The 25,785-nt window shown below is 36.8% G+C and overlaps 1 protein-coding gene across 1 annotated transcript in view; it reads right to left on the bottom strand.

The window, feature by feature from the left end:
* FSTL5 (follistatin like 5) overlaps positions 1-25,785 on the bottom strand; it is a 302,163-nt gene that overhangs the window by 39,556 nt on the left and 236,822 nt on the right. Inside the window, exons 8-10 of the mRNA XM_021396567.1 lie at positions 20,978-21,098; positions 12,251-12,412; positions 9,876-10,010 (exon numbers count right to left, since the gene is read on the bottom strand). Of these exons, the coding sequence (XP_021252242.1) occupies positions 9,876-10,010; positions 12,251-12,412; positions 20,978-21,098 (418 nt within the window). The remainder of the gene's footprint in view (positions 1-9,875; positions 10,011-12,250; positions 12,413-20,977; positions 21,099-25,785) is intronic.

Consider the following 25,785-nt stretch of genomic DNA (forward strand, 5'->3'; position numbering starts at 1 on the left):
CAAACAGAAAAAAAACAAAAGGTGGAAGCTGCCATCATTGCCATTTCTTCCTCCTTTCTTCGTTTCCTCCTTTCTATTGCTGCAATCTGTATCAACAAAAAAGGCAGTAACATACTGTCCAGTCCACCTTCTTCTATATACTATCAAGTTACTCTGTCAAATTATCTGCTCTATATTTCCATTCTTTAGTGTCCCCGGAGTGTTTCAGTAACAGCAAGTTGAAAATTTTGGTTTGCCTTGTGGCGTCAAGGAATCGGGAGGATCCAACCTGTGTTTGTGAATATCAGTTAGGCACTGGCATAAATCAGCACTGGAGCTGTCAAGAATTTGTGCATTCCCACTTTAAACTGCTAAATTCAGTCACATGGTAAAGAAAGCTGCCAATTAATAAGAGTTGAGGGTTCTTTAAAGCGTACTTCCATGCACTGCAAGCTAGAAAATGAAAAGCCACCTTTATCAATTAATGCATAGATGCTTAGTATTAGAATAAAGATATCACTTACAAAAGGAAAGAAATAGTTTTTAAATAACGGTAATAAAAAAGCAGCCTTAGTTACACTAAGTAACTATTGTTAGTTACACTAACAATAACACTATTGTTCCAGTAGCTTGGTATTCCTTTACACCAACACAGCAGCAAAGGCCCTGGATAATTACCACAAATGGCTGCTAGAGATAGAAGAAAAGAATCCTGACTCCAGAGCTACTCAGGTTTCAATTGTACTGTTATGAACCAGATTTTTTTAATGTTCTCTTGGCAATACTATTCCATAAATGTTTTCATCTTTTATTTGTATAGAAGCAGGATGGTAATGATTTGCAGAATCAAACTCCATAACCCGAGATTAGGTTATAAAGCAGGTATGTTTATTACGGTGCTGCGCCCACACCGGATGCGAGGGGGTTCACTGCCCCACCAAACTCGCATAACCATGGGCAGAAATGTTAGATATTTAAAAGCCAAGCTTATACATATTCAGCAGGTTTCCCGGGACTCATCTACATATTCAGCAGGTTTCCCAGGACTCATCTACATATTCATCACTTCCTGGGAATTCCTTTGCATATGGTCCGTCCCTCCAGCGCATGCGTTGTAGTTCCTGGTGGTCGTTGGATGAAGGCTCGAGGTCTTCCTCCCTCCTCCTGGTGGTCGTTGGATGAAGGTTCGACGTCTTCATCACTCCTCCTGGTGGTCGTTGGATGAAGGTTCGACGTCTTCATCACTCTGCCCTTTTCACCCCACTGCTGCTTTGCAGAGTCACTCTGCCTTCAGTCGGTTCCTTGTACTGGTCCCTGCTGATAATGGAGTTTCGCCGAGTTCCTTTTCTTATCTTGCCTTACATTCTACTTACCCCAGCCCCATGCAATAGTTAACCCTTCGACTGTCCTCTCTAACTCAGTAATTGAAAAAAAAAAAAGTTTGATTAAATACTTTATACCCTACAATGCAACAAGAGAGGGTAAATCACATATACTCAAGATAAATAGTTTAAAAAAACAGGCATAAAAGTAATTCCTAAATTAGATTTCGTGAGATGTTTGGCCTGCTGCTAGTAATTTTGAACAAATTTTAAAGTACATTATAAAGTTCAGAGTGCTACTACATGTGCCTGTATTGCTCCCCTTCCCTTTCTCCTAACTCTCTGAAACATCATGATTCAGGTAGATGCAGCCTATTTAGACTGGAGTATATGTCCCAGACAAAAGAATAGACAACACTCCCAGAGAATTTAATTCAGTCAGAAATTAAAGGATGAGAATATAATTACAGGCTAGCTACTATGTTCTAAGGGAAACCAGGTCTTCTCAAACAAATATGATTATATTCTCTGATGCAATTACAATTTTAGTAACATAAAAATTCACATAAATGGAAATCAGAATTTTGCTAAACATCTGATTTGTTACCGCAGGATTTTCTGAGTATATATTAGATTCATACAACAGTGGTAATGCACACATTGATTGAAGTAAACACTGGCAAAGTGATTGATCTGAAAAAGTAGCTTTTAGTATTAAAATATTAGTAAATGTTAGAGAAGACATTGCTGGAATATATCCAGAGCAATGCTCAGTGAGTCTTATCTTAACGATTCTCATGAATGACCAGTAAACAAATACAAAGTAATTTCCCAATAAGTCTGTGTACTACTCGTTAGGACAAACAAAGGAGTCTTACAAAGTGGCTTGCAGCCAATTAACACTCCTGAGCATGCCCTTTTGAAGGCCAACAGTCCCCAAGAAATGCTTTCAAATGTAAAATTGTCCACAAAGTGATGCTGATAGTCTCATGTTGATTTGAGACAGTCCTTACCAGTTTCAGACAAAAGTACATCACTAAAATAAATTATATTTTGATATAGTCAAATACAAATTCAGACATCCAGAGAAAACTAATGAAGACTAAATTTTGGGGCAGAGACGGATGGGAAGAAGGATGATTTGGAAAGTGAGGCCTGGTAGTCTTACAGTGGATATGGATATGAACATAAACTTCTGCCGATGATACTAAGAAAAAAGTTAGAGAAGGGGTGAGTGGATGTAGAATCCAAATATGTAGAATCCAACGTGTGTATTTCTTCATCTACTGCTTTAAATAAATAAATAACACGTTTGGTTTTGCAGACAGCCTTTCCTACTTTTAAGAAAGCCTGACCAAATCCAATTAAAATCTACAAGCCAAAAAGACACTCCAATTCCTACGATAGCTTTTTTATCATGAGAAACTTCTACTTTGTGTGTGAGAGAAACAGTGATAAATATTTAGCGATGGTATAATCATAGGGCAAGAATACCTAAGCAGTCATTAATTTATTGGGACTATGTTGTATTAGGCGAAAAACGGAGCGTTCGGGATGTAATGCGGAAGGCCCTTCCCCATGGCATTTTCTTATTGGTTGACCTACTTAGTTGAACCCGTGATGTAGGACCCAGAGGCTGTACCTTTTGCCTTGATAACAAACTGCATGACCACTCCGTATATGGGTTTTTCGGAAGCAAGTGGACAAAGCGCGATATTCAATATGATTGGCCAGTAGCCCATGTGAGCTTCTGGAACAGTCTAGTAAAAGATAAGAAATACTATATAGTTCTGTAACTTTTAACAATAAACACCATTTTGCTGCTCATCATATTGATGCGTACGTGCAGTGACTGGCCGGGACTGGGTTTTGGTTCTCAGTGTGCAAGATTAATACAAAGGGGTTGCCGGAGTTCGATAACAGGACTAAAGGAAGGAAACAAAAGGAGGAACTGAATTCAAAAGGGAAACTAAACTCAATTCTAGAGTAGTGAAACTGATTGGTTAATAGAACAAATTACCAAGAGAAATAAGAGACTCCCCATCTCTGTATCTTTAACTCGGGTCTAATTATGCTTGTGGGAGGATACACTTTAGGCAAACAAGGGGCTAAATCTGTATTTAGGAGTAACACTTTGCAATTTAATGTCTTTTTAAATGGAGAAAACAGATTAGTTAAATAAAATGGTTCTGTCATGAATCCATGAAATATATCTTCTGAAAAACTGAACTACTGGAAAGAAACTTGAACAATGAAACCAAAACCAGATGTTAAACTGTTTTTTGTTATCCTGGTGGGGGTCTGTTATAGACCGCCTAACCAGGATGAAGAGACAGATGAGGCATTCTATAAACAGCTGGCTGAAGTTGTGCGATCGCCAGCCCTTGTCCTCATAGGGAGACATCAACTTCCCTGATATATGCTGGGAATACAACACGGCACAGAAGAAGCAGTCTAGGAGGTTTCTAGAGTGTATGGAAGATAACTTCCTTCTGCAGCTGGTGAGAGAACCTAGCAGGGGAGGTGCCCTGCTAGACCTGCTGTTTACAAACAGGGAAGGTCTGGTGGGAGATGTGGAAGTTGGGGGCTGCCTTGGACAGAGCAACCATGAAATGGCAGAGTTCTCAATTCTTGGTGGAACCAGGAGAGCGGACAGCAAAACTGCTACCTTGGACTTTCGGAGGGCAGACTTTGAATTATTCAGGAGACTGGTAAAGGAGGGTCCCTTGGGATTTGGTCCTGGAGGGTAAAGGGGTCCAGGAAGGCTGGTTGCTCCTCAAGAAGGAAGTCCTGAAGGCACAGGAATAGGCTGTCCCCCTGAGCCACAAGATGAGCTGGCGGGGAAGGAAACCGGCGTGGATGAACAGGGAGCTTTTCCTGAGGCTCCAGGAGAAAAAGAGAATCTACCTCCTGTGGAAGAAGGGACAGGTAACTCAGGGAGAGTACAAAGAGGTTGCCAGGATGTGCAGGGAGAAAATTAGAAAGGCAAAGGCCCAGCTCGAACTAAGCTTGGCTGCTGGGATTAAAGGGAATAAGAAACTCTTTTACAAATATATTAACAGTAAGAGGAGGACCAAGGAGAATCTCCATTCTTTACTGGACACGGCTGGGAATGTGGCCACTGAGGACAATGAAAAGGCTGAGGTTCTCAATGCCTTCTTTACATCTGCCTTTAAAAGCCAGACCAGTTGTCCTCAGAGTACTCTACTCTCTGACCTGGAAGTCTCAGATGGGGAGCGGAATAAACCCCCCACGATGCAGGAGGAAACAGTCAGAGATCTACTACTCCACCTGGACTGCCACAAGTCCATGGGGCCGGATGAGATCCACCCAAGAGTACTGAGGGAGCTGGCGGAGGAGATAGCCAAGCCGCTTTCCATCATCTATCGGTGTTCCTAGTCAACTGGAGAGGTCCCAAAAGACTGGAGACTTGCCAATGTGACTCCCATCTACAAGAAGGGTCATAAGGAGGATCTGGGGAACTACAGGCCTGTCAGCCTGACCTCGGTGCCAGGGAAGGTTTATGGAGCAGATTGTCCTGAGGGAGATCATGCGGTATTTGTGGGACAACCAGGGGATCAGGCCCAGACAGCATGGGTTTGTGAAGGGCAGGTGCTGTTTGACCAACCTGATCTCCTTCTATGATCGAGTGACCCGCCTGGTGGATGAGGGAAAGGCCGTTGATGTGGTCTACCTAGAGTTCAGCAAAGCCTTCAACACTGTCTCCCACAGTATTCTCCTGGAGAAACTGGCAGCCCGTGGCTTGGACAGGTACACTCTTTGCTGGGTAAGGAGCTGGCTGGAGGGCCGGGCCCAGAGAGTGGTGGTGAATGAAGTTAAATCCAGTGGGCGACCGGTCACGAGTGGTGTTCCCCAGGGGTCGGTGCTGGGGCCTGTCCTCTTCAATATCTTTATTGATGACCTGGATGAGGGCATTGAAAAGCACCCTCAGTAAGTTTGCAGATGACACCAAACTGGCAGGAAGTGTCGATCTGCCTGGGGGTAGCAAGGCCCTACAGAGAGATCTGGACAGGCTGGATCTCTGGGCAAAAGCCAATGGGATGAGGTTCAACAAGACCAAGTGCCGGGTCCTGCACTTTGGCCACAACAACCCCAGGCAACACTACAGCCTTGGGGCAGAGTGGCTGGATGGTTGTGTGGAGGAAACGGACCTGGGGGTATTGGTCGATGCTTGGCTGAGCATGAGCCAGCAGTGTGCCCAGGTGGCCAAGAGGGCCAATGGCATCCTGATTTGCATCAGAAATAGTGTTGCCAGTAGGAGTAGGGAAGTCATTGTCCTTCTGTACTCAGCCCTAGTGAGGCCCCACCTCGAGTACTGTGTCCAGTTTTGGGCCCCTCATTGCAAGAAAGACATTGAGGCCCTGGAGCGTGTTCAGAGGAGGGCGACAAAGCTGGTGAGGGGTCTGGAGCACAGGCCTTATGAGGAGCGGCTGAGGGAGCTGGGATTGTTCAGCCTGGAGAAGAGGAGGCTCAGGGGGGACCTTATCGCTCTCTATAACTACCTGAAGGGAGGTTGTAGTGAGGTGGGGGTCAGCCTCTTCTCTCTTATAACTAGAGACAGGACGAAGGGGAATGGCCTCAAGTTGCGCCAGGGGAGATTTAGACTGGACATTAGGAAATACTACTTTTCTGAAAGAGTGGTCAGGGGCTGGAATGGGCTGCCCAGGGAGGTGGTTGTGTCACTGTCCCTGGAGGTGTTCAAGAAACATTTAGATACAGCGTTGAGAGACATGGTTTAGTGGGGTTATTGGTGGTAGGTGCATGGTTGGATTGGATGATCTTGTAGGTCTTTTCCAACCTAGCTAATTCTATGATTCTGTAACAAATGTGATTACACCAGACTCTTTTCAACATAGATGAGTTCTCTCAGGTGTTTTTAGAGGAGCTTCACAACAGCACGGACTGTTGCCTTCAGTGAGATTTAGACCAGCTTGGTTGACTCTTAGAATGTTTTTACCAGACCCATCAGTGGTCATCCAGCTATTATCCAGATTAATTTGATCATTCTTAAGTGTCTTTTACTGCAGATTTCAGTTAAAATGGAATTCAAAAAATGAAAGGAATTTCCAGTCTGTAGAGAATTTAGACAGCACAAACCATGCATTTAGTAAATTTTTAGTTGCTTCTGTGGTAGGAATGGGATGTACAGATCTATTTATGACGTATGCTGTATTGTTCTTGTCGAGTATAAAATTCATGATACATTAAAATGCACGCTGTGAAAAGCAGTTTAAAGAATCAATAAAGAAGACATCAGAAAAATAGAAGTAATTATTTTCTTTATGAAACCAATTTGCAAATTAATATAAAAAGATGAATATCTAGTGGTAAAATCTGAAAGACTGTTTTACATTTTTTATAAAATGCCGTAATGATAATAAAGTTTCTAGCTACAGTAAAGCATTTCCATGAAACATTTGCTTTCAGCTTAAGGCCAGGTTTTCACAGGTTAAAATACCTTCTTCAAGAGATTACAAAATTTTAACATTTCTCAGGGAAGGGAGAGCTAAGACCACATGATTAAACACCTGCACACAAGGAAGAAGGATAACGAGAGTTGAACTTGTACAACTCAGAAAGGAGAAGGTTTTATGGAACCTAGTATCAGCTATCCAACACTTGCAGAGGTTTGCAGAACAACAGAACCAGACTCATCGTAACAGGCTCTGCACTGATTGGTATCACTGGAAAAAACAGGCTTTCAAACACACAAGCCCTTCTTCAGGTCTTATACAGAAACACAAACACCTCAAAGCCTGAAAAATAACAACTACTAGGAGTTTAATTACATGGCATTTACACACTTAGACCAAGGAAATCGACTAATTAGTTCTAGAGATGGCAAGAATGCTACAAGAACAAATAGAAAGATCCATTCGAAATTATCTCACAATGTATACTGTTTCTACCTACAATCCTTCTTTTGATGGCATTATGTATTTTTCTTTTGCTACTATCATCACTCTTTCCACAGTACAGTAAAAGTTTGCCCATGCTTTGTTTCTTTAGCATGTATGATACACACATGCATTAAATACGTATGCAATTAATGCTATAAACTTGAAATCCTAACAATCTGAAAACATTTTCAGACATACAGATGAAATATGTATTTATTTATTATTTAACTGTCTATTTATCTGTAACGATCTAGTTTTAATACAAACAGATGTACTGGCACATATAAGATTTTCTTTTAGGAGTTGTTTACGCTAGCAAGATTTACCCATCCCCAAAGGAATGACCTTGCTATGTCACTTCTGTTGTCAATATTCAATTCTCAAAAAAATGAGTTCTGAATTTTCCACGTAACAAATTGGTGATGTGTTACAAATCAGATTTCACAGATGACATCCAAAAATTAAGCTTATTATGCAAAGTAGCATTAGTAACCAAAAATGTTCATATACATAGAAGCAGTTGATTGGATAGGTTCAGAAATGAACGTTTCCTTTTAGTATTAACTATCTGGGAAATAAGAAGACACACTGCTTAAAATGGAATTACACTCTTATGTTCATAATATTGCATATAAAATTACTGTCACGTTCAATGTCGTGTAATGACAGCTCACATTTTAGAACACTGCTGTAAAAATTCTCTCCACCTTTCCAATAGCCAGTCAAATCAATGTTCTGAAATGCTTTTGTTTTCCTATGAGCTTTACCTTGTGTCAAATCTAAGATTAACTGATAAGTTAGTGAGAATCTACTCTGAAAGCAATATTCTACTATAAGACTGCCAGTAAGGGAAAACCTAAATAAAAGCCATCCAGGAAACAGAAACTAACAACAGTAACAAAACAAACAAACAAACAAAAAAAACCCAAACCCACAACTTGATTAAACTTGATGACAAAAATATATGTCTGCTGTATTCCTTAAAGGAGGACAAAAGTGGGAGATGAAAAGCCCAAAGTTGCCTCCAAGCAGTTCTACCTATGTAATTCTCTTCTTTATTAACCCCTACTTTTCTCCATGAGCCAATGTTTTGAGGTAAATATAAAAACAAAGAGAAAAGTGTTAATAATAAAGCCTTTGTACTTCATTATAACAGCTTCCAATTTACTGCTAAGGGATTTTAGAGCATGTCTTGCCAGCCGTGCTCATTGCATGGTGCGTAATTTTACAAATCATGCAAAGGTAGTTGATCTGAAATTATTTCACCACATTACAATTCCTGAAAACAGTATTTGGCATAATTATCTCAGATCGGGACTTTAGGGAACACAATAGTTTAGACAACTACCGTACTTGGAACTTGGACAGCTGAATATAAATGTTTTATTGTTAAGGTCAAACAAGTCTTAAGCAACCATAAACACATTCTCATTTGTTAAGGTTTTGTAATTTGGCAACATTCATAATTCATTTCACAGATTGTAAAAGGCAAATGAAGGTGACTGGGCTACTTCATATCACCAGATTATTAGAAATTTGACACGATCGAACAACTTCTTTATAATCAGCTGTCTTCTCAAAACTGTCTAAGTAGTCATTTTTGTGACACTTAAAAACAACTGTTAAGAATTTTGAAACGACGGTTATAATTAGCATTACTGAAATCAGCTAAATAAAGATATTAACACTGTAGTTATAAACTTTTCCTCCATGGAGGATTTCCTCAAAATATTTTAAGTTTAAAAAAGCTCTGAAACTGAGCATATGGAACCAAACTCAGCATCTTACAAGAGGAAGTGTCAGACATATTTGCACTGCTACTAATCCTGCCTCCAGTATATTCTGCTGAGTACTCATCACTGTTGAATTATCTTTACTATATGCATTTCCAGAAAATGTGTGGTATTAATGAAAATGACTGGTTTAAAAAAAAAAAAAAAAACAAGTAAAAAGCACATGAACTCAGGAATGGACTTCTATGAGTCGAGGGAAAGGGAAGAAAGAGAATATGTAGACAGACAAATAACAGGTAAAATGGGTTTGTAAGTGCTGCTACCATTCCATGAAGGATAAACAAAACATCTCTCTTTAGGAGAGATTTCTTTGGCACAGTGAACTCCTACCTTTGTAAGCAAATGCAGTCAACTGCTGCTACACATTTCTGGAGAGCCACAGTTGTCAGTGCACAAGACAGAACCGGCAAATTGGAAATGATCTGGACCTGATCTGGACCTGCTGAGCACTCCCAGCAGTAGAGACCAAGTCCAGGGATGGCAAGATATCACAAGGGCCAAGTCTGACTCTTGATACATGTCAAGAACACATATACTTCTTTTTCTTATACTTTTCTTTCTTTTTTTTTTTTTTTTTTTTTAATTCTCCCCTGAAACCACATCAGAACTATTGCTTTTCCTTATGCAGGCATCTTTTCCTTCACATGCAACAAATGTGTCATGAAGAAACCACTCAAACTGTAACAGCAATTTAAAAAATGTCAATTCAAAAAGGATTCAGAGATTTAATTTCATTTCTAACTGAGCTGCACACTCTGCCTTCACACACTGCATTTAGATATTATCTAAATATTTTTTAATATTAATTTCATGTTTAAGTGAGGGCTGCATGTATTTTTTATACTTCTCATAGTACTTACGGGTCTTTCGAGCAGAATCTTCTACAAAAAGAGAAGAAATGTCTTCATCCACTCCTGCTTCATTCTTTGCAATACAAGTATACGCTCCTGTATCTTCATAGCGCACATTGCTAATGTGAACCTCACTGCCATTTGCTGAAAGGAGAGGAAACATTCAACATACAGGCATATTAAAATGCTTTCAGATTAAACATTCAGAAGGCCTTCTCTGCTCATACTAATTAAGCTTTTTTCATTCCTGACTTCATAACTTGGAGATGTGCCAAACTAATCAAAAGGTATTCAGCTAGGTAGTGAACTGCATGCAGTATTATTCATCTGACTGATGCCTGTAATACCTCAGTTGATGTTGCATTTTGCAGTTAAATATCTATCTGATATTTTATATAGATTTTAATGACTATGGTCTTATTGATGATCAGTTATGTTTTCATTAGGTTGCATTTGGTCATTTAACACTCTATTACAAGTGTTACAAAAAATAATGCAGGTTTCTAGGGAATATAATGGACTAAATTTTCAATATAAATAATACAGAATTATTTCTAGCAACCAGAAGCCCCAGTGTTTGCGTTCTTGTGAATGAAGTACAACAGAAGAAAATGGGTACTTTGGATGTTATACCTACATCAGTGTAAGAATCTATGGGAAACTACCCTCTGAAATAATTTCAGGAGTATTTTCAGACAAATCTTGGACAAAGTAAACACAAATGGGTTTTGCACATGCATAATGAGCATTAGCACACAAATGAAGAGTTACACACCAGTTTGAGCAGGAATGTCAACAACGAGTCAAAGTTTCTCAAGCAAAGGTTTTTTCGAATATTGTCACGTGAATAACAACGTGAACAACGACTGACTGGATTGTATCTATAGAACACTTGTTCAGCTGTAAGATTTCAAAAACAACTTTCTATAAATTCTATAATATGGACTGGGAGAGACACTAGGTCATGGTATAACCCTCCCTCTGGACCATTTTTTGCTTGAAGCTAATGCATAGACAGTTTAACTCTGGAATACGAAAAATTCAGAGAAACTGCAATGGCATTTACAAAAGTATTTCATATGAACACATTCAGGAAAATCAAATTAAATTGTGCTTTGTTTTCTTTTTTCTTTTTTTCTTTTTCTTTTTTAGAGAAGAACCATTCTCATTTATTCATCATAAATATGTAATACAGAGGCAAGGAAAACAAAACAAACTTTCCACTCAAATCCATAAAGGAGAAATCAACAGAATGCTGCTATGAAAGATGAGTCCATCAGGAAGAGTCCAGTACTTTCTATACATAGTGGAAAATGTTTCTGGTAAGGAAACTGTTCACACATATTCAGGACAGAGGGCTGTGAAAGCACAGAAACCTCCATTACCTGTAGAGAAGGTAAGACTCTACAGAAACAGTTGCCATCTATCTGTCCCACTGTATCACACTGCAGCCTCATTTCTGTTGTGTTTTTTACAGATGAATGAGATGAGATTTTGAAAATAATACTGATAGCACAAGATTTTTTCTTCCATGGCTGATCAAAGTTCACCAGAAGGAGTACGGACAAATGCCATCCTGGACAGTTTCACTGAAGTCTCCAAGCCCTAAAGATGATAAAGACTGGCCTTTACCATTGTTTAAAAGTTAGATTTCCCTTCAGTTGTGTACGTTTTTTGTTGTTTGGTTGTTTTTGATTTATTGTGTTTTGCTTTTTTTTATTTTTATGTAGTGTCTTTGCATGACCTTTGAAGTCTGCTGATACTCTTCATATAAGAGCATATCCAGTTCATATATTACTACTGCTGTTCTTTTAGCCATCAGTTTCCTAAATCTCATGGAGATTCTTACCAGTCAAAAAAACTTTTGTTTTTAACTGAATCACAGTGCATGAAAAGTTTAGTCCATGCTCCAATAAAAATTCAAATCTGGGCTCATGAAAAATAATTAGATTACCATGAATGCATAGTTACGAATAAAATACATTTTTGTGAATAAAATATTCACAAAAGTGTTGCTTCCTAATTTAAATATAAATTCTGAATACACATTGAATGGTATTAATATACTTGCAGTGACAAATTCTAATGTTGTAATTAGAACTGGGTCCTGGGCTGTTTGTTGTACTCCGAAGCTATATATCTTATAACTGAGAAAAGCTATTGGAATTTACTGGCGATTCTGTTCCTATGTAAATCTCTTATTTTCATGAAGAGAAAGCAGAGTATATGCATGCCTTGGGGAGAAATTTCAAGATAGCACCTAAAATGTTTTAGCTTAGACTTCAACCCTTGTTTAAAACTAGGTAATAAGAATAGCTAGAAGAGAAATGATGCCCTCGTAAAGCTTTTGCAATCTGTAGAAAACAATAAATATGCCCATTTACCTTGAAGAGTTAGCTGTTTAGATAACTTCGGGGTGATATCAATTCCATTCTTCAGCCAGCCAAGTTGCGGGTTAGGAATACCTTCAGCATGGCACCGAAGGCTAGCTGTCACTCCTGGCTCCCTTGCTTGACTCTCTGGGTAGACTTGGATGACCGGTGGAACTGAAGTTGGAAAACAATTATAGTTTAGGGGAGAAAAGTATTATCTTCATTTAAAAAATGATTACAAGCAATTCTAAAGACTCCTACAGCTATATATAATGACAGTGCAAAATACAGATGTGGTAGTAGTCACATATTCACTCACATTCAACACTGATCTCTGTCGCAGTAAATTTATGAAGGAGAAAGAATGTTCTATGAGAAAAATCCCTTTTCACAGTCTGTATCAGAGAAAAGCCTGAATTATAATTAAGTAGTTTGGGAGTTTAGTAGTAAGATTTTTTTCCCTTAAATTTCTTTAGAAAATATGAATAATTTAGAGCCAGTAAGCTGTGATAAGGTGCACAGAGATGATAACTGTCTTATTTCACAAAATCTTTTATTTAACACTTCCAACCCTAACTTTATACTCTCTCTACAACACCTATCAGTGACCTATCTTATTTGTAAAACGCAAGTAACCGTGCTTATGATACCTAATATTACCTTTAGTTTATACTTAATGTTCTGAATTCATGTGAAAATTCCAAGTCTCATATAGTAGGCATTGACACTGAAAACTTTTATGCTTACAGAAAAATTTCTGGCTCACTTAATAAAATGTATGGCACTGCATTAGATATACGCTACAGGACTGCAGGAACTTCTGGATCTGATCTGGAGCTTCCTATTTTTCTTTTTTACTTTATTTAATACAACAATAGAATGAAAGATTGTTTATTTGAAATTCACACACACACACACAAAAGTAAGTAAATACACTATGTCATACAGACTACTTGGTATTGCATTCCTTATTAGGCAGATCAGCGAAATGAAAAATTATTAACCATGTATAGAACAGTATATGTAGCCATTGTGGGGATAAATTAAATTCACATTGTACATGCTTTATACAGTAACTAGATAACTGTGAATTTTACCATAGAGTCTCACATGTCTGAATCTGAGGCTAAATCAGATCAGCTAGTCTTATTTAAGTGCTGATACTAAAGCATTTGGTTTGAATATTTTATTTTTTAACTCCAGAGGTGCAGAGCTCAGAGTAGTCTTCTGAGCTTCATTACCAGTACAATGTAAGAATTTTTGACATCACTTTTAGGTTTGGAAACTTGCTGCAATGCATGCTACCAACAAAAAAAACTGCTGCATAGTGCATCAGAATTGGAAGAAGACATCCAAGTGGACATATTCATATTGGCAAACAATGATTAATCAAGATTTAGCAGTATTGCTGTGTGGAATTTTTATATGAATAATTGGTGACACTGTCTTTAATTACACATAGAGAAAACTATCTTGAAGCTCTTTCTAAACAAACAAAAGAGCAACAACTTTTAATGAAGGTTGAAGAAATATGTTTCCTATTATCCAAAGATTTGTTTAATGTAGCTTTAAAAATGTAGAATACTTAGCTGGTGTCACAAAACACAGCTGGATAGAGGATGAAATATCAGTTGATAATGAAAGAAGATAACAAGATCAAAAATTAACTGTGTCTGTTTTGGCAAGAGATTAAATATTTTCAAATGCTATCCAACTGTTTACAAGAAATGTCCCAGCATGCTGTCCTATTAGAGCATGGAAATGCCTCAAATTTCTAAACTGCAAGAGATACACGTATGTACGGCATCTCAATTAAAACATAAAAATCAGAAGGTTTCAGGGATATTTTAAACCCAATTAGAGGTAGGGGTCTTTTCAAATAATACATATGGAAAATTACACATAACTCCAGTAGAACAAATACAAAAATATATTAAAAAGCAGAAGAAAAAAATCTGAAAGCTATAGCTGCTAATTGCTTAGACTACCAGCTATGAGCAGCATATCTAAAACAGTGATTTAAGATTTCCATTGAGTTTCTGGAAGGGATTGTATGCAGACCTCTCTATTTTCATTTCAAATCTTATTTTGTCATGTGTTCCCCCTCCACCTGTTCCCTGTCTCTGCTCTCCTGTAGTATCTGTGTGAGACATTGCCTTTCCCCGTGTTCCTAATTTTCAGACCCTCTCAACCGTAACGCTTGGCTGTTTTTTTCAGCACCTCATCTCCCAGCCTTATTCCGCCTCTCCTCCAAGGGCCCAATTTTAATCTCTGCCCTCTTCAGTATTACTTGACAGGAGGTTCTTTAATGACTTATGTCCATGTTGCAGATTTCCACTGTGTCAAAGCCAAGTGGTTTATTTCTCCATCTTACCCGAAGAAGAGCAAGGAGCTCCATCGCCTTAGGGACAGTGCTACCATCATTGAAGGCTTACAAGCAGCCTCAGCATGTACAAACCACTGACTGCAAGGCACTGCATACCAAGTATCTATTGTAAGGCACTGTTCATTTGTTTTGTGCCAGTGGAATATTATTAATAAAATCTTTGGGAACTTCACCACCATGTTCTGACAAACTTCTACTGAGCGAATGTGAAAAGACGCCTTCTATTGATCTAATTTTGGAATTTTTTCAATGAATAAGAAAAAGAAGTTATTAGTTTAGCTTGGGCAAAAGGGTAATTTCCCCCCCCCTTCAGTTCCACTCTTGGAATAGCCAGAAATTAGTTAGCTGTAATTTAGTATATTTTCAGACAAATATCCTTTACAGAATATTTCAGTAAGAAGGGTTTAAATTATGGCTACAAGCAATAATAATAAAACCAGTGAAATTATTGGCATTAGAGATCAGTATTTGTTTGTTAAGGGAATCAGTCTGCTATAAATCCAGCAGTTGCTCCTTCTTTTGCTTTCTTCTTGAATCAGATTTTCCATGATAAATACATCACTTTATTATAGGTTTAGTAATTCTGTGCTTTTGGAAAAAATTGTTATTTTACAAGACTTCACATACCACTGGGAATGTATATCACCTGGAAACAAAAACCTGAACTCCTAGGCTCACAAAACCTCTCGAAAGAAGCTAACAGTTATATATCACCTATAATACATATATTCCTGTCAGCAAAGGATGAGCTAAACAACCTTCTTAGTATCAGCTAATCCAGACTGCAGGGGACTGAAATGTACAACTAGCATACATTGTCAGAGGATATCTAATGATAAAAGGCAAGTGATATTTCTGGGCAATTTTATTCTTCACAGATTTTTAGAAAATATTAAAACGAAAATAAAATGCTTCCAAACTAAAGAAATAAAACCACAACCTGCATCACAATGGTACTGTTGCTAAATTAACAACTCAAAGGCCCAAATATGTGAGGCTAAAGATGTACCTAAGTGAAAATAGGTCTGAATTGCTTTTATTGTCTTGTATTTCCGGAGTAGGTCTTGTTCCCTTTTTCCAGACAGAGATACTTCTGTGACAGGAGAGAATTCATTTCTTACTGTCTTTTCCCTCTATTTGCTGCCATTTACTAGTTTCCTCAGCAAATTTGGGAATGACAGGTTATCTACACAACTAAGATGTCTTTTTTTAACTTGTTTTGCAATTAATTTTTTGATTTCCAGTTACCCTAGAGCCTACCTGTAATATGCCCCTTGGAACTGTGCAACTGAGGCATGTAGGCATCTGAAACGTTCGTGCAGCGTGGGCACAGTCTAAAAAATTAACTTGATTTGATAAGGGTGATATAAACTCTTTGGGCTCATTTCAGTCACATTTTTATGTAACTGAGCAGAAATATTTACATAAAGAAAATTTTAAGTATACAAACAATTTGATCATTCATGTTGATTTTCCAAGGGGTATATTCTAATACTGTAGCATAAAGAAACTTCTTTTAGAAGGGGGAAGCCCTTAGATTAAAAACTGTGTGTGAGGGGAAAGACATTACATGATTGTCTTTAGCAGAATCACGAATAACACAAAATTGGATGAATCCTACATTCAGTTGGACAAGGCCCATGAGACTGTTCGCTCCAAATATGATGAATGTATAACTATTCAGTACGACTTACAATTGTTATAAAAACCACTGAAGACTATTTCAGCCAGGAATAATAGGAAAAAAATATCAAAGAAAATAGACTGTTCAAGTTGTCTAGAATCCAGAGAGAATGCATCTGTTTAAGGAAGAAACATATTTAGTTCACCATATTCTTCTATTGCTCAGTATGACAACTCTTCTTTTTGACTGAACTGATATTTTGTTTTGAAAAACAAAGACGGTAAGCAATTCCTCAGACACTATAAATCACTGATTTATATCTGGCTGAGGATCTAGCCTCTTTTATTACCTTAAAGTGCTAAAACTTCTCTTTCCAGTAGGCTTTTGTCTTAACACTAAATTGGAGAAAAATTCTTGTCATCTTTCTGCAAATAACTTACCTTGAGAAAGCTCAGGGAGTAGGATACCATAATTAGTAATAAACAGAAAGATAAATGTTGCTTTAGTGCTACAGGTATGTATGTTTTTAGAGTAGCTCTGAATTTCAAAGCAGACTTCCTTTTTGTTTGTAATATCTAATGGCATTTTATTTCTTGTCTTTTGCTATAAGCAAAATATCCCATTTTTATATTTAAATTATGATTTTTCATTTAATTGATGTACACTTTTTATTTTGCCTTAAATAGCTGAGTACTAACATATAAAGCAATTGAATATATTAATATGTTAAAGGACATTTTAGAGAAAGGCACCTCCCTGCCTATTACAGTAACCTTAATCACAAGAAAATCTGAGTTATTTACACAGGTTTTGTAACCTGGGTTCACTGCTTTGTTTGGAGAAACTCTACCAGCACTCCCCTACAAACTTTTTGAAGGTTCCTGTGGAAAAAAAGAGAGGCTAACAATCACAAAGAAAAGTACACAAAAATTTCTGAAGTACAGATGACTCATCTCTGTATTTATGTTCTATTTGCAGGAGATTCTTTTCAGAGAAAAAAAAGGGATTTTAATGACAAATTATGGAGTTGATATGATAGATATTTTTGGGGAGACATAATTAGATAGCTCCACTTTGTCTTCAGTGATATTAAGACCAACACATATCCATCTATCAGTATCTGAAAACAGACTTCCAAATGCATGGGTTTTATGATACATGATGTCAACAACACTAAAGGAAAAATATCTGATGGCATGAATTTCATTATCACAAATATGCAGAGGGAAAAAAAAAAACAAACTGATAGGCTCAAACTCTCATTGTAACCATTTGATGAAAGAAAGACTGTGAGAATAAACTGGCTTTTGGTGGAGCTGAAGATTCAGCAGTTTCATGAATTAATAAGACCAAACCATTTTAGTTTTCAGAAAGGGCACTCTGAAAACCTTTTCTGTTGAATGACTTTTCCATTGTTCAATCAAGCAATGCCTGTCTGCTTCTCTTAAATACGACAGCAGTGTCAGTCACTTAGATGATATAAACGAAACCCACAGTGATACACTTATGGAACTTATATTCTGCATATAGAATTAAACAGAAGTGTATCATGAATTTAAAGCAGAGATTTCAATACTGCAGATGTGTTTTTGACATAGGAACGTCCGTTATGAGTTAGCCTCACTATTTAGTCCTCAATGTATAGTAGGAAAAATAGTTTTTGTAGGTAGGTACTCTAATTCAAATTAATCTTATCAGCACCTCCTCTCTCTCCCCAGAACAGAAGAAAAAAATCACATAGAAGTCTTAATAAAATAGATCAATAATACAGCCACAAAACTATACCTTTTGAAAGTTTTAAGGATAATGTAAATGCTATTCATTAGTATTATTTAATGAAACAATTACTCCTGAATTATTATAGCTTTGTTGTTGTTTCTTTTTCCATACAATTTACAGAAAGAAGAGTTTGATATCTACTTATAATATTGCTTACTGTACTTACTTACTGCATTACTTAAATAACATTATATTGAACTTTCACTCCATAAAATGTCTTCTACAGCACTGATTATTTGTATCTTTTTTGAGGACTTTAGAGGAAGTTCATTATTCATGCATGTATAATGTTTGCATTACTCAATGCAAATAATATAAATATTATTTCTTTAAAAAATACAGATTTTACAGAATTACAGGGATTCTGTGATTTTGTGAAATCTGTATTTTTGATACTAATGGAATCAAGAACTTCAAATCTAATTACACTGTTTTCTGTGAACACTCACATTAGATCTTTGAGATCAGAGCCTCATTATCTCAGTACCCTTTATCTGACTCTCCTGTTAATACAAGCATCATTATATTAATTAGTCATTATCACAGCTACAAGTACAGACCACCATGCCTGTTCTTAGGAAGATTACTACTCAGAAGTACAGATCTAAAGTATAAAACAGCTGTTCATTTGACCAAAGCTTTAAATCTTTGTGGTTTTAACTCAGTTTATCTGTAATGTTAACAGGAAATGATGCAAATGGCCTAAAGGATACCTTTCTTTTCTCCCTTACTCCCCCAAAAATCAGTATTCAAAATGGTATTAAAATGTATCACTCCAAGAGCTGAACAGGGTAAATATAGATTATTTAATTTGCTTAGACAACTTTAAATTTTTGTGAATGATGTAGAAAAGCAACAGCAGTGATTGCTTTTGGAAATCAAAGGGTTTTCTTTCTCCAAAAGAAAAATACCATTTTGTGACAGATATTTTGTTTCTAGAAATACCTACAGCTGTTGTCCTTCACCTCTCACATACTATGATCCTTAACATCCTACCTCTAGAGAAAAACTTCCTTGAGTTTTGCCTCATTTAGGACTGAATTGAGCCAAGAAGTGAAACATATAGAACATAAATGTTATAACTATTGCGGGATTACTAACATATTGGGATAGGTATGTTATAAGTATTGCGGGATTACTAACATATTGGGATAGGTAAGAAAGGCGCTAACAGAAATATATGTTTATTAATAAATTAGGGTAGAGCAGGTCACACAAAAAAGGAGAAAGTTGTCCGAGGACCTTCTAATATGTCCAGTTCAATTAAAATGCAATTAAACTGTATTTCAGTCTTCCCACTAGTCGAGCCAGCATTTGCTACCTCTGTTACAAGATGACAGAAAATTTCCACAGATAAAATTAAGGGAGGAGGAAATGCTGATGCCATGTATTAGCTCAGTGAGAACAGTCTGTTTACAAAATGTTGAAAACAATTCATAAAATTTAAAATTGGAAGGAAAAAAAAAACAGAGAGATAGGTCAACAGATATTCCAAATTGGTTTTCTGGAAAAATACAATGACAGAAACGACATTAAGAAAACAGCAAGCAAGCACTGAATATCCAAGTCATTTAAAGTGTGAAGAATATTAACAAGTATAAAGTGGGAAAAAACAAGAGGCTGTTAAGAGTGACCCATATAAAAAGGCAAGTAAAATAATCTAAGCAACTGCATTTGGTGTGATCGTCAATAAAAGATGTGAATATCAGGAAAGATTCTTCCGTTTTCTGATAAGAGATGTCAGGAAAAGTAAAGTATGATATGGGTTAATGCAACTGTCTAATAATACCAAAACCAAGAATGATGGTAGTGACTATAGTCTACATTCAGGAAAGAGTAAAAGCGCAAAGTAAACATGCAGGAAAAAATTGAGCTCCAACGTGATTCTGGACAGGATTAAGTATCAATATGAATTGACAAATGCTTTTAGTTTCATGTGGGAGGATAGATTTAAGAGCTGAAAAGATAAATATGAAGGATTAAGCAATAGGAAAACACAAGGTCACTCAAAACAAAAAAAAAGATATTAAATTTCACTGGAGATAAACTACAGTGGGACCAGTGGTATGCCAATGGAGATGAACAATCATGTTTAGATATTGAAATAATGAATGCAAAATACAAGTCAAATTTACAATCAAATCTAAAATAGAGCATTTTTAAAATTATTTCGCTAAGTGCACCATTCCTAACACGAAAAACCCCTACTCTTTTTTGGGGGTTGAACCTTCCCCACCAATATTCTGCTATATGTTGTTGCCACACAATGGTTGGCAGCAGAGTGGCAGTCTGACAAAATGGAAGTGTGGATGAAGCAAAGGAGTAGAACTGATTTCCTCCATGTGGAAAAAATGGCACTTACTGACATTCATCAACACTTGCAGAATGTTTACAGAAACTTAACAGTGGATGTGAGCGCAGTGAGGCAGTGGGTGGTGTGTTTCAGCAGTAGTGACAGCAACAGTGGGTCCCCTCCACTGGTGCAGACTTTAACAAGTGTGGCATGCAGGCTCTTGTTCACTGCTGGTGAAAATGCAGAGCTGATGGTGGTGACTGTGTTGAAAAATAATGTTTTGTAGTTGAGAGTTTGCCTTATTAAATAGCATTACTGTTCTCTTTGTATCTGTCCATGTATTTCTATGGGAAAAAATAGGAGGCATTACTTTCAGAGTGACCTACACGCCTTTTTCTCCTGGTAATACGCTCACATGTGAACAGTTCACTGTGCAGAGGAAGTCTACTGCACTATCTTACTCTTTTTAATAAATGTACACTAAATGAATGTGATTTCCAAGGCAATTTGTAGGAGAACAATAAAGAAAAATAACTTCATCTATTTTTCTGTCAAAAGTGTATTAAAAAGATTTTTAAAATAGACAACAGTAGATCTGCTTAACAAAATCCAAATTCCAGTCTCTTATGACTTAGTCATTAGTGCATTTTTCCTTACCATTCACTTGAAGAATATGAGTTTGATAGAGTTTATCATAGCCATCAGCATAACAGGTGTAATTTCCCATATGAGTTGTAGTAACCTTAGTAATGTACAAGGACCCATCATCTCCAAAATCCTACAAGGAAAGATTAAAAACAAGGTTACCATAATTACGTCTTATCTCTACAGTCATGCTCTTCATTTTGGCAACAAAGCTGTGATGCAAATATCAAATATTCAAACAGAATACCTGACTGTAATCTGAAAACCAGATATTTTTATGTTTTGGGAATGGCAGAGGTTTGTATCGGGCCAATAACAGAAAATGCTACTTCTGTTTTAACAGCTGAATTCGGAAGTACTAAGAATATATCTGTTTATTTAGCTATGTTAGTTATTTGCGAAAGAGAAGCTATTTTGGCTTGAATCTGATAAGATAAAAAACCTAAACTTCTGCACAATTTAACAAGGTTAATGATTTTCTGTGGAACTGTAATTAAGTCAATTATAAAAGACTGTTATCTTAAAAGACGTCTCTAAATGAACAATCTAGAAAAATCTAGCATCTGTAATGTTAATATTAAGTACCATTTACTTACTATAAACAAGTTTCCATGTCAATTACCGTAAAAATACATGAAACAATTAATAGTCTCTGTTTATTTATACTTAGGCTAATAACAATTTGTTTGACTAAAAATACCTTTACAAAAGTGAACTTCCTCAGAGTATTCTTTGAAAAGTCTGAGCTATGACATCTATATACTTGTAAAATAGAAATGACCTATAAGAAAATTAAACTCATCTAGATATCACAAGTCCTAACTTAAGTAGTAAAGGGTTGACTACCATAGCTCTTTTCTAATTAAATGAATGTCTATGTTACAATCTCTCTTTCTTTTTCAAAGATACCACTGATAAAACATCTCTCTGGCTATTTTACTCAAAGATATCAGCTTTCAAGAGGATTCACCCTACGACATTGTGATTTCTTTACTTAAAGCGATTGGGTTTTAGGGAGGGCTTTTGCTTTTGTTTTAGAACTACAAACTTGATGTTGTCCAGCTTATTATTAGTATACTGAGTTCAATATTTGTTTTGTTAATTGAAGCAAACTATTCAACACAGTGAAAACAAAATACTGTAAGCAGTGTTTGGAAAGTGATGATGAAGCATAGACAGAGTTCTCTGAGATTGAACTGTGATGTACTTAAGTGTTTTATAGAATAACTCACATGCTAGAGTCACCTACAGAACCTGTATCCACACAGGCACACAGATGAACATCACTGAACCCAAGCTTTCAAACATTAACAGCAATATATACAGGAAAGAAAAAGATTATTTTACCTCTTGAAAAAAATATTTGATGACCTTAAAAAGAGGGCTAGAAGTTATGTTTTTGATAAATGGAAAAGTATAAATGTTAAGTATAAGCAACATGATTCAACATGAAAATCAAATTGAGAAACTGTGATTATTTTTTGTCATCCAGAAATAAAAAAAGATGAAATTGAACAATTATTTTAACAGTGATTCCACTGCAGCTCTGCTCTGTTGAGGAGCTTGACATTTAAGAATCTTGATGTGTGCCATGAATAACAAGTAAACGAATGTGGAAAGAAAACATTCATTTGGCAATGAATCTTAGTCACCTTAGTGTTTAGTACAACAGAAAGCTAAAGGTGGTTTATCTTTATAAAACAATAATTATTTCCTTTGGTTATATAAATTGCTTTTATTTACTAATTCTTTGCATGAGAGAGTCTGTGATCATTTGTCTGCCATTCTTCCTTATCAGCTCTAGAAAGACCATTGCCAGCATTCTCCCCACAGAAGAACGTATAGTGGAAGACTGCTTAAACTTGTTTAGTATTATAGAGACTTGAGGACTTTCATTTGTTGTTATTTTTTTTAACACCAATTTATTGTCAATATTGCTCTTTAAGAGAGCAATGTTAATTGCAATGTTAATAAATAATTTTTGCTTTGTATGTACTGATTTTCCTTTCATCTAGAGATCACAACCTCCTCCCACAAAAAACATTCTGCCCTCAAAGGAAAAATGTATTTATTTTCCTTTTCACTCTGTGCATCCAAACATTCCTGCTCAAACCTCACTTGCATGATGTAAACTGAGAATTCAGTTCAGAGTCACACTTGACCTGTTAATGTCAATGTTACAATTCCTACTTTCCAAATAATCAGATTCTTTGTTTATGTTGGCAGAGCAATGCATTTCTGCAATTTGCTACTGCATGTCAGGAGGAAAATAAATACTATGAAGAAATTTGAGAATGACTGTATAATGAACTAATCCAAGATATTTTAAGCTTTTCCTTCTGGCTCAAGAGGGAAAACAAAACCTAAATTTCTTAAGAAAAGATGTTGCATGCTTTCACTGTCATATAACACAGATGTAATAAGGACAAATCATAAATCTGGTCAAAATCATCTCATTGAAGAACCAGCCCAGCAGAAAATAGTAAATCAAGTCAAAACTTAAAGAAAAAAAACACAATATAGCATATTATATAGTTTTAATGGACAGTAGAAAGCTACAGTATCATTCTAACAACATGGAAAAAGGCGATCATGCAGAAATTCAGAACATCAAAGTAAATCTCTAACTCAGATTTTGAGGAAATCTTTGAGCACATCCTAAGTTTGCCTAACAAATATTCTTTATTACCTGTTCCTAAAATAGGACTTTGTGATACACAGACAGTGGCCATTAGTTGAATTCAACAGAATTTGTTTGTATTCAGCAAATCTTAGAAAAAGATTCACGTTTCTCTTACTTAAAATGAAAAGAACTCTATATCTAATAACATAAATAGCGACATATGATTTTTCTGTTATTCTTATGAATGCTGTAAGGACTGCTGTTTCATTTCACGATGAAACAGTAACATCTAACAGATGGTAGCATCTATTATTCTATCAAAAACCTGCAGCAGCTTTGTGCTATGTGGTTTTGCTATTTTGAAATCTGATTAAGTTAAATGTTCCCTCAGAACACAAAGGCAAACCACAATAAAAAGCACCAATAAACCCCACATTCTCACCAGGTCACTGGTGAGAATCACAACATTGTCTTATACTGCCTAAAGAGAATTTGGATGTTATGTACGGTAGATAAGTACTAGATATATGAAGGTTGCTGATATAGTAGAAAGTAATGCCTCCCATTTTATTATATAGGCGCATAATGTCAGATAGATGTTGGCAGCATGGCAGTAGAGGTTGAACCTTCCTACAAATATTCCTTTACATTTTGTTGTCATGTGACAGATGGCAGCAGAGGGGCAGTCTGAAAAAATGGCATTTGACATGGAAGCGTGTCTGAAGCAAAGGATTAGAATTGAATCCCTCCATGCAGAAAAAATAGCATCCACCAATATCCATCAACACTTGCTGGACATTTACGGAGACCAAACAGTGGATATTACTGCACTGAGGCAATGGGTAGTGCCCTTAATAGTGGCAACAGCAATGTGAAAGACAAGTCATGTTCCAGACAGCCACATACAGCTGCCACACCAGGAAACGAAGAGCAGCTCAATTAGCTCATCCATGTAAATCAGTGGATTATGACCAGGGAATTGCATATAGAGCTAAATATTTGCTTCAATGCACTGGAGGCAACATTGTTGGTGGCAACACTGGAATATCGCAAAGTTTGCATCAGGTGCGTCCAATGAATGCTCACAAAGGAACAGAAAAAACATCATATGCAAGTTTGTCAGGACCTACTGTACCAATACAAGGCTGTAGGTGACATTTTCCTTGATCACATCATTACCTGTGATGAGACATGGTGTCACCGCTACTAGCTGGAGGCAAAATAGCAGCCCATGGAGTGACAACAAGTGAATTCCCCATTGAAGAAAAGATAAAGCAATGTGCAGTCTTTTGGGATAGGAAAGAGGCGATCCCTCAGGATTTCCTGGAACCTGGATAAAACATCAACACTGACTGCAGTCATGGCACCGACTAAGCTGAAGGTTGAAACTTCCATAACCAGGTCAGAGAAGAAGAAAGCCTTTATCTTGCAACATGATAGTGCCAGGCCCTATACCAGTTTGAATATCATCAAACATATTTCCAATACTGGCTGAACTGTCCTGCCACACACACCCCATAGTCCAGATTCAGTGTCTTCTGACTTCCACTTGTTTGAGCCAATTAAAGACAGACTGTGTGGGCAACATTTTCTGAGAAACAATGATGTAATAGCAACTGTGAAACAGCGAGTCAACTCTGCTAGTGCAGATTTTCAAAAGAAAGGCATACAGGCTCTTGCTCATTGCTGGCAAAAAAGCATAGCTAACGGTGATGACTATGTTGTAAAATAGTGCTTTGTTGCTGAGAAATAGCATTATAATGCTCAATATCTATTAAATATCCAATAGTGCCATTGTCCTCTTTGTATCGATTGCAGTTTCCATGGAAATAAATAGGAGGCATTACTTTTGGAGTAGTTCTCATGTGTATAGTACACATATGCTTAGAAAGATTTTGGAGCTCCTATACAAAAGATTTTTAAAACACAGACCTGAAGACACACAACAAATGGAGTGATGTATGTCCAATGGTGTACTTTGCTCGTGTACAGAAATGAAAATACTGAAAGCTTGCATGCTAGCATACCAGCTTCATTTAAAAAGAGGCTAGCTCAGCTTGCCAAACAAATAATAATAAAAAAAATTTCTTACATAGAGCCTTTAAGCAAACAGTGAATACCAACCAATCTGAACTACGCACTTAGTATGAGCTGGAGCACATGGCAAAGGTTGCATAACACAAAAAGTTGAAACCTG

Source organism: Numida meleagris, chromosome 4 (assembly GCF_002078875.1).
Source record: "Numida meleagris isolate 19003 breed g44 Domestic line chromosome 4, NumMel1.0, whole genome shotgun sequence".
Lineage (NCBI taxonomy): Eukaryota > Metazoa > Chordata > Aves > Galliformes > Numididae > Numida > Numida meleagris.